The 15,050-nt window shown below is 49.2% G+C and overlaps 1 protein-coding gene across 1 annotated transcript in view; it reads left to right on the top strand.

The window, feature by feature from the left end:
* Positions 1–15,050, top strand: part of LOC104497030 (voltage-dependent N-type calcium channel subunit alpha-1B-like) — a gene marked incomplete at both ends in the record, with an annotated part of 66,231 nt that overhangs the window by 24,419 nt on the left and 26,762 nt on the right. The window contains 5 exons of the mRNA XM_010140240.1: positions 4,698–4,814; positions 7,804–7,869; positions 8,518–8,609; positions 10,388–10,538; positions 13,844–13,971. Of these exons, the coding sequence (XP_010138542.1) occupies positions 4,698–4,814; positions 7,804–7,869; positions 8,518–8,609; positions 10,388–10,538; positions 13,844–13,971 (554 nt within the window). The remainder of the gene's footprint in view (positions 1–4,697; positions 4,815–7,803; positions 7,870–8,517; positions 8,610–10,387; positions 10,539–13,843; positions 13,972–15,050) is intronic.

Here is a 15,050-nt window from a genome sequence, read left to right as displayed (position 1 = left end):
AAAGAGTGATATTTACTTGGCTTTGAAAATTCTACGTGATACAAGCCTGTAGAAGCACTTTGCCACTTCAGTGGACGCAGTCCCTGGATACAAAAGTGAAAGTCTCAAGTAAAATATATAAACCTTGTTGCGAACAGGCTGAAAAGCACCGGGAACCAGATCCCGCTGGGAATTTAGTGCTCAGTTCCAAAGATGCCTTGGAAATATTGGCTTCTGTCTTTGAAAATCATAAATTAAGCAAAAGAGGATGAATAAAGGAAAATATTATCTATATATATTATTTCCATTCTTAGTTATCTTGGCTATGGTGAAAACAAACAAGCTTATAAAAATCTTTGCTTGGCCACCTGACAACAGCTCTTGGATCTGTGTTAACCTCTGGACTTCCTGTTGCACAGTTGCTATTAAGAAACCAATCAGCGTGAATCTTCATGACGGACCACAAATCAGCTCCACGTGGTGGGGCACAGGAGGGGGTTTGCTCCTAGGAGGAAGAAAATGACAATGTGTAAGTTAAAAGTTTGTGTAGTGCAGTCTGAGGTGGGACCCCTGGGCATGTGCTGAGGCGGCTGGAACCGTTACAGAGGTGTGGGAGCTGTGAGGATGGCTTTGGAGACTTCACCGTCCATGCCCCTGGCCCAGGCAGCACAGAGAAGTGCTCTGGCATCAACTATGTACATGGAAAAACTCTGGACAAAAAATCAGCTTCTCTGTTTGGCCATCTGCCACTTCCATCACTCGATGAATGAGTTAGGTCGCTGGAGCACTGAGTTCTTCTCTGGAGCTGCCTTCTTCCTGCTGCTGCGGCTGGTGGGAGCCTTCAGCAGCTGCAGCAGAAGCACCAGCACTGAAAGAGAATGAGGAGAGATCTGGGCATCACACACACAAAGTCAATTTTCCAGTGTTCCTGGCTCAGGATGAAAGGGCATGGCATGATATAGGATAAGATATGCCTGTACTGGCAGAGTCCCCAAGAGGCAGACAAGTGTGGCAAAACTCTTCAGCCTCTTAAAATCAGCCAGGGTCCCCAGCGCCAGAGGAAGCCAAGACCCTGACTGAGGTTCAGGACCTCTTCTTCAGCACTGGCAGTGCCACAGACATTTGAATGGGACGCAACCATCTCCTCGACAGCGGTTCCTTGGCAGAATAGATTAATTCTTGTTGGTGCCAGAAGGAGAGAACTGCCAAAGCTTCCAGAGTGATCCTATTCTTGGCCTGGTCGGAGTCCTCTGCCCCACAGCTCTTTGCAGCATCGGGTGAGCCGTTCATTTTGAGGACAGATCTCTGAAATTTCAAGACTTGAGTTGTTTAGTTCTGTAACAGAGCCACAGGAAGAAGTAGACATTAGCAGCTCAACTTCTGCCAGATCTATTGCTTGATGGTAGCATAACGCAACCCCCTTCACTACATCCTGAGGAGCATGTCCAGCCATGGCTTAAAAACCTCGTATTTCCAGTGCAGGTTCTAAAACCCAAACCACTCAATCCCCTGAGCTGCTTTGCCACTGGAGTGCAGAACATTCTGCATCCCCGCAGACAGCGGGCACAGCTCCTGTGTTGGGGAGGAAGCCACTCTGCTGCTAAAAATGCTGAGGAACAGACCCAGGCAGCGGGTGTACGCCCTGTTCTTCACGGCTTTTCTCTTTCCAGTACAGAAAACACCCTAAGAAAGGGTAAAAGGGCAGCTGCCTGTGGTGGGACAGCAATCGAGGCCAGTTCTTTATCTCTGGTATCTGTTCTCCCTTTTCCCCTCCTGCTTTGCAGTGTTCTCCAGGGATGCATCACTCAGCTGAGCTCCCGTCGTGGGAAGCAGTGGCTGTGCACAGACCCCCGGGGCCAGGCGGGTGCCTGGGTGCCTTTGGTACCTTTTCATCCAGGAAGAGTGGCAGGCTAAGGGGAAATTTTTTTCAAACACTATTTGCTGGTCCTCTGATGGATGATAAAATCACAAAGCTCTGGTGCCTCTCATGAGCACGGGTCAGCCTTTAGCATCTGTGCAACAGAAAAGCCAACAAAAACCTGGGAAGAAAGATGTTGCTAATGCAGAAGATAACACGTGTACATCACGTTACAGAGGTGGCTAAGTGGGAGGAGAATTGGTGGAAAACACTGCTATACACAAGAAATATCGCAATGTGGAGTTTCCTCTTTAACTGCATGCAATTCTGACAGCTGCCTGGCCAGCTGGGGTGTTGAAGGACGGGTTTTCTACGCAGTGTGCTGAGGGTTACACACGCCGGGCCCTTCCATCCATCACAAGCGTGTGTAATTTTGCCTCCCTATGAGCCGCGCAGAGAACGGTCCTTCGAACGGTCGGAGAGTGTTGGTGACGGGGGATTTTCCTGGGTTGTGATTCCCCGCGGAGCTGAGGCTTTGGCTGCACTTTTGGGGACAACGGCACACAAATCAGAGGGTTTAGGGCTGGGAACAACCAAAAGAAAAGGGTATAGACTGTTTGTCCCTCCAAATCGCAGGGAACGGGGGGTTATAGACATAGATACACAGTTTTGAGCCCCTGTTTCATGCTGTGTGTACCCAGACTCCTGTAGCCCAGCGACAGCCTGTGCTGTGACCGTGCGCTCAGCCTAGACCAGAGCAGGCATCGAGCATCGTGACAGCTGTTACGAGACTGTAGCAAAGCCTGAGCAAAGCAGCGCTGTTGCTGTTAATGTTAAGCTGCAGTAACGCAGGAGGAGGGAGGTGAGGCAGGTTCACACGCAGAGAGACGGACCCTGCAGATGCTGCCTGTGCACATGCTCCTTGGAGGAGCACTAGGCTTGCGAAGGGGAAAGATCTGGCTCTGAAGGTAACAACTTGTCAGACTTTGCAGGCCTGATACCCAAGTGTCACGAACGCTACACATAAGTTCTGATCCAGTTCCTGCTGGGGGGGAGACTCTATGTGGTTAAAGTGGGTTAAAGTTAAAAAAAGTGGGTTGAAGTGGCTTAAAGTTAAACCTTTGCCCAGCCCTGAAGCCTGCTGCAGCGGCTCTGAGGAGGCATCTCAGCCTCCAGCGCAGGGGACGGGGTTACTGTGAACCAGATTAGTGATGGGCACCTGCTTACCCAGCCACGGTCCAGCTATGCCCCCCAGGTCTTTTATGGCCCTTACCTGCTCAGGTGAGTTCAGCCAGTGTTTTGCGAAGGGACCAGAGCGATGTGAAAAATAAAATAGAAGCTGATGCTAAGAGATATGTGTGAACTTTCAGTGCCTGATTTACTGACCTTAAACAACCCGGGGGAATCCTCGCTTGTGTTTTGCCTGCCAGAGCTGATTTCTGTTGCTGACTTGAATGAGCTTGGTGTTGTCTGCTCTTTCATTGAACATACCTGTGCTTTTCTCTTTTCTCTTTATTTGAGGACTGAGTCTGATATACGGTCTGTGCCTAACTCTGAGCTGCTTGCATTTTTAACATGAGAGAAACCGAGTGCATGCCTGAGATTGATTTCTTGAACTCCTTGATGGAATTGGTGGAATGCGATGCTAATGGCTCCAAAACTGAGCTGGCATTTAAATAAATGAATAGATCCAACAAGCCCCCCAAACTCAGTATGAGCTCTGCAGCCAAATGAGCAAGAAATGTGGGTCAGTTCAATATGACTGGGTGTCTTCTGGTAAAACAATAATACAAGGGAAAGACTATTTTTGCTTAGCTTTACCAATACAAGCTCCTTACGATTATGTTTTCCACTCCACTGCTTGATAGTTTAAAGTGGGATGCTTTCTGTCCTTAGCTGACTCAGCCAAGTAAGTGGCTGTGAACGGAGATTCACAAATAAGTGAATTGGAATCAGTACGGAAAGGGGGGATATTTGTCATCTCCTTCAAATAGGAGGGCAAGGGGGATCTGGCTTTTGCATGTTTTGTTTTGGAAAGAACCCTCTCTAGATTAGCTCATTGGGGCAAGAAACCTCTTTTCCCTGAAGGAAAGAAAAAACCAAGGTGTGGGGTGGGGAGAACCACACAAAACAAACCAGAAATCAGAATCTGTCTCCAGCAGTTCTTTGATCCACCTGCAAAGGCGCATTTAATAATCATTAAAAAAATCAGCAGGTTCCTAAGGCACCCTCCTGCTGTTGAACACTCAACCTCCCCGATTGAATCGCTGCCATTGGTCCATCTTCCAAACAGTCTTGCTGGTGCCTTTTCTCCTTGATGAGCCTGTCCAGTCACGTGTTGTATCAACACTTGAAACCTCCAGGTTAGAAAACATCCTCCTTCCTTCACGGATGTTTTACTCTTCGCTGGGCAACGCCTTTCCTTGTTACGGTAGAGGCTGTATACACAGTCCCTTGCTACTGTCTTGGCTGAAGTTCGATTCGCTGCCCAAACCAAGACGTCAAAACAACCTTATTCTTTGCAAAATGATAATACGGCACCATGACCTCTCCCTGAGTCTTTAAGGGGAGGAAATCTGCCTTACTCAAAGAGAACAAGATCTCCATGGACAGCGCAAAAGGGCCTTTTCCATTTCTCTCATTGACCCAGTAGCAGAGGGGAGGGCTCTTGTGGAGAGGGATTTTCTCATACTTGCTGCATGTGGAGTGATCTGCACTGACGAATGTTTCTTTTGGAAGGTTTTCTGGTGGCCGATTTGCTGCTTAGATCGTGAAGCTGGTAATTTTAATTTCTTTTTTGCGGGCTGTGGTTTCCCATCGCGTTAATTGCTGAAGGACACAAACCCTTTACTTTCCACAGGACAACTTCATCAACCTCAGCTTCCTGCGGCTCTTCAGGGCAGCGAGACTGATCAAGCTCCTTCGCCAGGGTTACACTATCCGCATCTTGCTCTGGACATTTGTGCAGTCTTTCAAGGTGAGTGGGAGGGAGGTGGGAGGCAGGGAGGAGTCGAGGGGAGATGGTAGCACTTGGCACGCCTGTAGAATCCTCCTTTAGGTATCAAAGAGCTTCTCCTTGCCAAGGGAACGGCCTTGCTGTGCCTCGACAAAGCAGTTACAGGAGTATTAATTCTGTAGGAAAGCTGATTTGCTCTGAGCATCCCCTGAACGCGGCAGGTGCTGAGCCTTTGGAAGCTGGACTGACTGATGCAGAGTTGCGGCACGTCTGCAAAGCTCAGGCTGCCCTTAAACTACCACAGAATCCTTATGGCAAAGTCTCGAGACTCCAGCATTCACGTAAGGAAGTGTTGGTCTAATAACTGCCTTTGTGGCCACAACCTGCCTGCAGGAAGTGCAGGGTTCAGCTGCTTTCACCAGCTTTCAGCCTTGGTAGGATCCGATACAGGCAAAACCCAAACCATTACGTTTTGGTAATACAAACAGTGAAGCTGTTTAACACGGGGCTGTGTTTTGGTGGCAAGGAGGATGACAAAAACAAGTTTTTATTCAGAATTGCATTGCCTGGTTTCCTTTACCCCCACCCTTCCCTCCCAGGAAGCCTCAGCACCTCCTGACAGCTGGTATGTTGTGGCACAGGGGTGACTGGCCACAGCAGCTGGATGTGGGACTTCTGAACTAAGTGACCTTCAGACAACTGTCTTACGGCAGCTTAGTCCTCAACCTGTGCTCAGCTTTGTGTTGGCTGGTTTCCAGACCTAAAGAAGAGCCCGCATGCCCCACCACTGGTTATTGTCACAGCTCTCAGCTGGTTTGCAGCCTATTCCTGTGCCTTGTTGTGTCCTGACTCTGGTTAAAGGATGTGCTTGTGTTCTGCAGCATAGAGAGGAGAAAATCTAATCTGAAGTCAGGATTTGTAGCAGTGATACTGAGCTCGAACGCTCTAGTATTTATCGACTGCGCAGCTGCAGACCCTCAGCCCCATCCCATGTGGACCCTCTCCTAGAAAGCCCTTGACCTCTCTGGCTCTGGAGATCTTGCGGGATATTCAAGAGAAATATAAGCAGAGAGGTGCTGTGGGAAGGCGCAGCACGGAGTCAGGGAGCAGCTGGAGATGGATCTGTTCACTAGCTCACAGCCAGAAAATTTCACCTCACGCTTACTGCTCTTGCACGTGGCGGGTGGCTTGGGAGCCTGGGGACTGCACCGCTGGCTTTGCCCGGGGTCTCGCTGCCTTCTGGGCTGATCTCTGAGGTCTGTGGCTGACAGCTCATACGCTGGGTGCTGTCGCAAGCCCCAGGGAGCTTGTCTGCAGGTCAGTGCAGCATCAGCTAATTTAGCATGTTGCTTTCTGGAAGGCATTATGGTATTATTTAACAGTGCAGCGTGGTGGGATGCAGAGCAACCAGGTTTTTTTTGCTTTAGCTGCACTTTCAAGAGCTTCATGGTGTCTGAGTCAAAAAGATACCAAGATGTTATTTTAGGTGATAAAACTGCGGGGAGATGTGTGCGCTCTCCAAAAATGGAGAAAATCTTCTAAGAGGAGAAAGGTGTTTCTCTGCTGGGACTGGAGAGAGATGCTGGGTGGCTCTTCCCACGCCAGGCTGCAAACTGGGGTAGAGAACTGGTTCCAGCAGAGCCTGAAGGTGGCTATAGCTTTGCCCTGGTGCTGGTTGAAAGCGAGCAGTTTCTATCAGACCTTTTAGACTGTAGAGGCAAAGCCTTTTTGGAGGGTGGAGATGGGAACATAACGATTGTTTCTTTCTACAAGCAATCTGGAGAAGATCAGCAGGCATCCCTGCTGTTATCCCATGGCCAGGATGGGAGCGAGCGTTGTTTTACACTGCATGTCCCTTTGGGAGGCACCACAGAAGCAGCTGGTTCTCTCCCATTCAGCTTCAGCCTCACACAACCATGGAGCAGCTAATGGGAAGGGGCTGCGATCTGGGGGGTTGCAGTGCTTTAGGTTTGGTTTTTTCCTTGTGGGTAGATGGAGTTGTGGTGCTGCTGCTCTCACCTAGTAACTCATGAGGAACCCTGCAGCTAGGAGGGCTTCTGCCAGAGGCTGAGATACGGCATCTGTAGGTTTCAGATGTTCCCGCCAAGGAGAGCATCCTTAGACCATGCAGTCTTGGCCAGATCTTGGGAGAGGGGCTCAGCCAAGGCCCTTTTCAGTATAACCCTGACCCTTTCGGAAGCGTGTGTGCAGAGTGCTGCCCCTGAAGCGGAGCCAGGACGGGTCCTGGGCTGTGTGGGCAGCTGCTTGTCTGTCTGTCCACCCAGCACTGAGCTCTCAGTCCTTGTCACTTGTGCAAGGGTGTCCAGCAGAAACCACAGTAGCCCTTTTCCATGTGTTTCCTGCTGGGCTCCCCATGGGCTGCATAAATCCTCTCCTGCCCCAAGCATCGCATGGTCTAGCCCTAGGGCAAAACTTCTCATTTTTTTCAGCTATCGCTAATTAAGAGGCATTAATTACCCATTCACTTAGCCTGAGTGGAAAGCAGCTATTACTCTCAGCTTGGGTGACATAATTACATTGCAGCCTTCGCTGATTTCTTGCTGAAACTCAGAATATTTTGTCCTCCTGGGACTGCAATCTGTGCCTGCTTCAGAGCAGCAACTTGTTTCTTGCATGTATATATTTTTTTCTTCTACTAAATTTACAGCCAGGTCATTAAAAATTAATGTTTGTACAACTATGCAGGGAACGTGCCAGCGCCTGCCGGTAGCTCCAGCGCTTGGGGAGCTTCTTGTTGTGCTCTCCCTGCTTACTGCTTATCTGCTTGCAAGGATGAATAAAGAGCCCTTGGAAAGCCCAGACTGTTTTGTGATCGATGAATACCTGGCTCCAGGGGTTTGTCTTCTGAGGGCTGCCAGAATTGTTGATATTCCCTTCCCAGTTCTTTCATCTGAAGGACGGATGCCACAAAACACAGTGCTGCCCCAGAATTATATGCTGACTTCTGCTTTTGCTGTCATTAATACCTCCTCCTCCTCCTTTCCCACAGGCCTTGCCTTACGTGTGTCTCCTCATCGCGATGCTCTTCTTCATCTATGCCATCATTGGCATGCAGGTAACGATCTCAGCTTTAACAGTGACTGTGAGTAACCCGGCTTTGTCCCTCTGGTTCGGGGTGCAAATGGGTTATTGCCTCCTCAGCAGGATCAACGCCCAGCTTAGGATGAAGGAAAGACTCTTCTTGGCTGGTGCCAGGGAAATTCAAAGTGCAAACAAAGGCCACTTTTTCTACCCTCATTGCCAGGTCTTGTGTTGAACGTGGCCCCGGGTGTTCAGGTATTTCTGGGTGTATTCTGAGCGTGGGCAGGCAAACCGGCTGCAGCACAGCATCTCCAGAGATGGTGATGGGCAAGCAGGGCACGTCGCTTCCTCTGGTACGAGCCTGTCAGGAGGCTGAGAGCAGGGAGCAGCTCAGGCACTGCTGAAAAGAAACGAGAACATTTTCTTGGCCTGAGGAGAAGCTGAACTGTGCTGTTGGAAATGGTCTGTGTGAAGACTAAGCACACTAATCTTGGTTTTAACCCATTTCATCTCCATAACATTTTTATCTCCCTCTTCAGCACAGAAATTATTTGAGCCTTTGAGGTCCCTTAAACCAGGACGAGTTATTTTCCTGCCTTTTCTTCCAGCTCCACCTCATCCTTTATTGGCACTGTCTATGTGAGGATGTGTTTGGCCTGAGTTGCTCTGTTTTCTGTGGCAGGTATTTGGAAACATCGCGCTAGATGACGAAACCTCCATTAACCGACACAATAACTTCCGCACCTTCCTCCAAGCCCTGATGCTTCTGTTCAGGTCAGTATATAACACCGTAGACTTGCATGTCAACAGCAAAGAAGTCTTTGGTTTTGCTTCTGCCAGTTTAGCTGCTGAGCCTTCAGTATTTGGAGTGAGGCATCGGTTCCTGCTTCCTCCTCCTCAGCATCAAGGGTTGCTCTGGCCCATCTCCAGATCTATTTCAACACACCAGCATCTCCACAAAGTGACACTCAGCTCTGTCACACCCCACGTCAACTCAAGCAGAAGCTTAATATAAAGCAGAAACTCTTGTTTTAACTGATCGATGTGCTTCCTATCATGAAGCTTAAAAAAATTAAAGTAAGAATTTATTGATCATTTTCTGCGTTACCAACAAGTTGACACTTCATACGTCAATGCCACCCCTGCTTCAGCATGAAAGTGTTTCCATCTGGGTTCATTCAGCCTGGAAATGAAGCATCTGGAAATGGGAAAAAAAAATATCAACGAAATGACAGATTTTCATTTTCAGATCCAGAAATAACAAAGTGCAGGCCCTGTTCTGATCCGGGGCAGCTTGGGGAAGATTTTGCTTCTCTGTCTGCCGTGCAGTGCCGAGACAGAGCAGTTAATAACTGCCCCGGCCCCGCCAGCCGCGCCGAGGCTCGGCTCCACAGATTACGCGGCGCTTGTAACGGGATTTGGTTTGCAGAGTTTCTATGAAGCCAGGCAGAAATGAAATTAGTCCTCTCTAGCTCAGAATAATCATCCGACTCAGAACTCCAAATTTGCATAAAACCAGATAATTATCCAGTCTCGCGTCCAGAGCTCTTGGTCCCGTTCCAGACCCATGCGGCAGCTGCAGTGGGACAGAGCGGGCAGAGGCAGCAGGACCGCCATGGGGGAGCGGGTTTCTGCCCAAGGGACTGGCGCTTCAGGACTCGATGCCACCACTGTGAGAATCTGCTGGGAATCCAGAGCAGCCTGGAAGCTGTGTCAGTTCACTCTGAGCATCGAGTTTTCCCAAAGAGCAGGAGGAAGCCCTGTGAGCTGCCTTGGCATACGGCTGTGAACAGCCCTGACACGAGATGGGCTGTTTGTGGGGCTGGGGTGCCCCTAAAAGCACCTCTGAGTGTGGTGCGGGATTAGAGGGAAAGTCTGAGGTTTTGTGGGAAGTCAGAGCAAGCGAACATGAGAATTCCCCTGGCTTCCAGTCCATGCATGCACATTGCAGGGGGTGGTTTATTTGGAGGGCAGACCCTCAGGGGCTCCGAAGTTTTTCCTTTTGACTATCTTTCTCTCTAAAGTAGAAGTTAGAGCGGGAGGAGGGATATGATGAAGAAAACCCAGGAGACTGTAACGAGAAAGGGACCCAAGTCTCTATGACTGGCCAGACCATCCTGGTATTTCTGTATCTGCCCGATAAAGGAAATGAGAGATCGGTGTGGAGCAGCCTGGTTCCATCTCCCATCATCTCCATTGGGTCTCAGCCAGTGCTGGGGCAGAAACACTCGCTGCTTCAGAACTCTGTTCACTTACACTTGTGTTTTGCGCTGGACTTGTTTAAATCAATCTGCTTTTATCCTACATAAAAGCAGTAAAGCCTGGCCTACCCGAGCCTGTTCTACCCCTTGTGATAGGGATATTATTTCTCTTCTCTTTTTCACATCTGCAAGCTGGCAGTTCATATTCCTAATGTAAATACAGTTTCTCCACTTGGACACCACCATCCACCTAATTAATTTAGTTAATTATGTGCAGTAAAACTACAGGGTGGGAGCTCCCCAAGTCTGTACCAGTAGGATAAGCTCACCGTCTGCCATCCCCATCTGCAGGAGTGCCACAGGGGAAGCCTGGCACGAGATCATGCTGTCGTGCCTGAGTAACAGAGCCTGCGACCCGCTCTCCGGCCTCACCAAAAAAGAATGTGGCAGCGATTTTGCCTATTTCTACTTCGTGTCATTCATCTTCCTGTGCTCCTTCCTGGTAAGTCAGTCCCGATCTCTCCCAAGGTGGAGGTGCCGGATTGCTTCCTACCCCCCAGACCTTCCCTTCCCACCCTCTTGCTTCCTCCTCCTCCCTAATTATGATTTATACAACGTTACAAGAGAGCTTCGCTAAACCCCATTTATCCTTCCAGTGATAAAATCCCTTTAATCCCCAAAGAGATCATTTAGTCATTAGTTTAAAGGGAAGGGTTTTATCTTTCTCCTCACAGGGGGTCTAATCTTTGGAATTAAGCATTAATCTGTTTTGTCTTGATTTGTAATGTGGCTCTTTGAAGAAGGGGATTGGGGAGGGCAGGGTGAGAATGGTCAGGATAAGGTTGGTTCAGACGGGTTTGCAGCTGGGAGCATCACGCTGATTTGATGCCTTGGGTTTTGTTTTGGTTTGTTTGTCAAATAAATGGAATGAGCATTTTCTTCTGCAAAGGTGGCAGGAAAGCTTTAAACGTGAAAGTACCCAGAGCTGTTGTACTCGATTCGTGCCCGTGGCCAGCACACGGCGACAGGTCTGAGCTTTAATAGGTGCTGGTGGCTTTCTGATCACTTGCATGCACAAAAAGCTCCCTGCTCTTGGGGCTCGGTTCGCTTTCCTGTGCCACTGGGACAGAGGAATGGAAAACCAGGGACAGGGACCCAATTAGACTTCCAGCAGGAAGAGATGAAAGTCACAGCTCTGAAATGTACCAAAAAGCAGTGTATCAAGTGAACATTCTGTTCCAGGGGTTTGCTGATGCTTTGTGCAGCTAATTCCTGTTATCATCAGAAACCTTGAGGCAGGATAAGGATTTACGCGTGGCAGTTTGATGCTGGGTGTAGATAGACCAACTTCAATGGCCCCTGCTGAGATCCTTTGTCCAACTGCTGTTGCTCCTTTGACATCCTGTGGTTTATTGCTTCTGCAAATATTAAAAACCATGAAGCCCTGAAAGTTTATACAGAGCTAATGCTCCATTTAAAGATTCCTTCAGTGCTCTGTATTTTAAAGCCAAAATTTTCCGTGTACAAATCCCCAACCCAACATTATTCTCCTTGTTCTTTTCAAGCACATTGTTCCTAAAGCTTCTTCTTTAAAAAAAAATACAAACAACACCCCCCAGACTCGCCCTCCCTGGCTCACATCAGCCATCCCACTCAAAATGTAGTAGCAGGATTGGAGGCTGGAGTGGAGCACATCTGTGCAAAACACAGCTTTGTGTGAGCTTTGGCCCTGAGTCACGCTCCCGGAAAACCCTGTGAAACCCTGTGAAACCGCACCCGGGGCTTGCTGGCAGGGAGAGAGAGGGGAGAGCCCAAAAGCAGGCAGCGGAAAGCCAAGCAGCTGGATGCTACGGGACAGGGCTGTAACTCATTTCTCAAATGCTGCAGTGAAACCTGTGGTTCCCCACAAGCGACTGAAGCGTTACAGAGCCACAGCCTTGCCAAGAGAGCACGTTTTCATAGTTTGTGCAGTGGTGTTACACCGTGCAGTGGAGGAGAATTGGATAATGTATTTGGTTTAAAGTGTGGTTTCTGGCTCTTTGTGGATGTCCAGCCTGATGTAGTTTTTCTCCTGTAATTTACACTGTTGAAAAATACAAATTGAAATTGTCAAATATATGGGAACTTTAGGAAGAGCTGTCGTCTGGCAAGGGAAGACTGTACCGTGCTCTGGCTGGAGCTGGGAGCAGTAGAAAGGGGCTTGGCATCAAGGGGCAGACTCTCTCAGAAGTTTTGCTGTCTCTCGACACCCAGGGGGTGCTGGGTTACCTGTGGGGTACCGGCAGCAGCCCTGCTGATGCAGTGACAGTGCTGGCAGCCTTCGAGAGCTGGGTTGGACACCCCTGTCCTGGGCTGCGTGGTGAACCATGCCAAACCCCAGGGCTTGTCCAGGCTGTGTTGCACAGAGAGCCTACAAGCATCCAGGAAATGGGGTGGCATGAAGTACTGGCTGGGTTCCCCAGACCCAGCAGGGCTCGTTCGAGCTGAGAAGCCCCAACACTCGGCTGCAGGAAGGAATTCACACATGTTGCTGCAGAGGCAGAAGCCTTGTTTGCAGCTGAGGGCTCACAGGGCTTGTGTGTGCTCAGCTCTGTGCGCTACAGCTTGGCCTGAGAGAAGACCCCTGGGTGGTGTAAGACCCCTGGGTGGTGTAAGACCCCTGGGTGCTCTAGGGTAGGACACTGGTACATTGGGTTCAGCTCCCAGTTCTCCGTTGGGGGGGGTTCTAGAAAAGTAGGTGAACTAAAGGTCTGGGAAGTCCCTGATTAGCATTTGGTGATTCTTTATGGGCCATGTTTGTACTGGTGAATCGTGTGTCTCAGCAAAGCCAAGCAAATCCCACTCCTCCCTCCAGATCACACAGGAATACGAAATCTTTAAAACTGCACAAATCCCAAACTCCTCTGCCTGATTTTCTACTAATGACTGGCAGACTGGCCAGGGACATCCATATTCAGGTTAATTCCGCTCAGCCCCACGTGAGAGCTCACAGGCTGCTTTGTCACAGTCCTCCTTGCTCAGCTTCCCCCACGGCGGCAGCTCAGCCAGCCAGAAAAGACACGGCGAAGGTAAAGAGGGGCCTTGTGCCGGTCAGGTCTTTATCCAGCTCAGGAACAACCATGTCCTCCTGCTCGTCCATTCTGCTGGCTGCAGCTTGATCTTTTCCCATTGAAATCCTCATGACTATTCTGCTGGCTTTAATAAGAGGAGAATATTTTTATGCCAGAAGCATTTGCCCGGCTCTGTGTTAGACAGCGGCCATTAGGCACAGGAGCCTTTTGTGTGTCCTGCCCCTCGTCTTTCTGGGGATCTTTGAAGGTTTGAATTGTTTTGAGTCTAAAATGGGACTTTCAGGCTGAAGAATGTTTTTTCTGCTAGCTGTTCTTGTCCTGACGTGCCTTGATATCAAAGTGCTGAAAGAGTTGGCATTGCCCAGTTGGTGAAGCAGCCGCTGCAGCCCATGAGCTGGTCTGTGCTGGCGTAGGGTGAAGAAGGGACAAGAAGAGGTGCTGAGGCAGCGGGGCTGTGGGGTGGGCATCTCCAGTGATGGGAACAGAGCCACACTGCCCGCGGTCCAAAGCCGTGGCAAACCCACCGTGTACTGCAGAGCTTGCAGGGGAGGAGGGGGGCGCAGCAGGGCTCCCAGGGCCCAGGTTGTGGCGTTTATTCTCTGGGGGGTGGCTGCTTCTTGTAGAATCCACACATCCTGCTAAGGGAAGTGTACCTGCTCCCCTTTTAGCTTTCTTCTCTCTTCTTCTTCTCTCTTCTTCCTCTTTCTCTAACTGCATCGTTGCTTCCTCTCTGCAGATGTTAAACCTCTTTGTGGCTGTGATTATGGACAATTTTGAATACCTGACGAGAGACTCCTCCATCCTTGGGCCCCACCATTTGGATGAGTTTGTTCGCGTCTGGGCTGAATACGACCCAGCTGCCTGGTATGTACGCTGTTATGTGTGGAGAAAAGGATGTACGTGGTGTACACATGCCATAACTACACACACAGACGGCCCGTTTTAGTGTGAGTTCAGCTCCAGAAGGAAAACAACTCCAAAGCTTGAGGTAACATAGGTGGTAAATGCTCCAACTTCTAGTGACTGTGCACTGGAGATGAACGATCCTGATGTCATTACAAGGGCATTTCCTTCAAATAGACATGAGATAGACGTAAACCAACAAATCGAGAAAGAAAATGCACCCTCCTTCCCCCCCAGAGCCAAAAATTCGTGGGGTGAATTCAAATGTTCTTGGCTAAAATGGCCAAGTAGAAAAGCTGTTCAGCACTTTCAAAAGGAGCTTTGATTGCCTTTGGTTTCTGCATCCCAGTTTGGCGATAAAAATATGCTCCGTCTCTGGCCATTGGCATCACTTTGGGTAACTTGAGAGGTGAGGTTTTGTTATACCCCATTTGTGCAGCGCTTCTCCCTTAGCTGAGAACACCCTTGGTGGCTTCACAACTCCTGTGCAGAGACCCGAGGCTACACACAAAAACCATGGAAGTTTTCAAGGTGCTGTCTCTGCCTTAAAAGGAGATGGTGGATGTACCCCACTGTTCTGCATCTGGGTCAAGTGCTACAGGCTCAGACTTTCACCCACTTGCGAGGTGGCGACGTGGTGTTTCTCAGCATAGGGGAGTTGCTGAAAACGTGGGGGTTTTAAACAGACAGTTCTCATCAAAACCAATATTTTCATCTTGGAAGCCTCCTACTAATGACATCAAATTGTAGAAGAGAATTTTGTTCTTCTAAATAATGTTTTAGCTTTTGGACTTGCACTTTGAAACAGAAGACATGTGAAATAAGAAGAAAATACAAGAAGCCTACTGGAGGCATTTCAGTTCTCAGTGAGCCTCTGATCAAACGGTCCTGATAGATGAGTGTGTTAAAGGAGGCAATGATCTTCTCACAGCCGACAGTGAGGAGTTTGGTTTTACAGTTTTATCTCTTTTTTTTTTTTTATCCAAAGAGACCCGCAGGGAGAGCTGCACCCCTGGGCTTGAGCACCACGACTGCGGGGC

The sequence above is a fragment of the Buceros rhinoceros genome, unplaced genomic scaffold (assembly GCF_000710305.1).
Source record: "Buceros rhinoceros silvestris isolate BGI_N320 unplaced genomic scaffold, ASM71030v1 scaffold17037, whole genome shotgun sequence".
In the NCBI taxonomy this organism is placed as follows: domain Eukaryota; kingdom Metazoa; phylum Chordata; class Aves; order Bucerotiformes; family Bucerotidae; genus Buceros; species Buceros rhinoceros.
The sequence above is the reverse complement of the archived record's forward strand: the minus strand, read 5'-3'. Positions and strand labels throughout refer to the sequence as shown.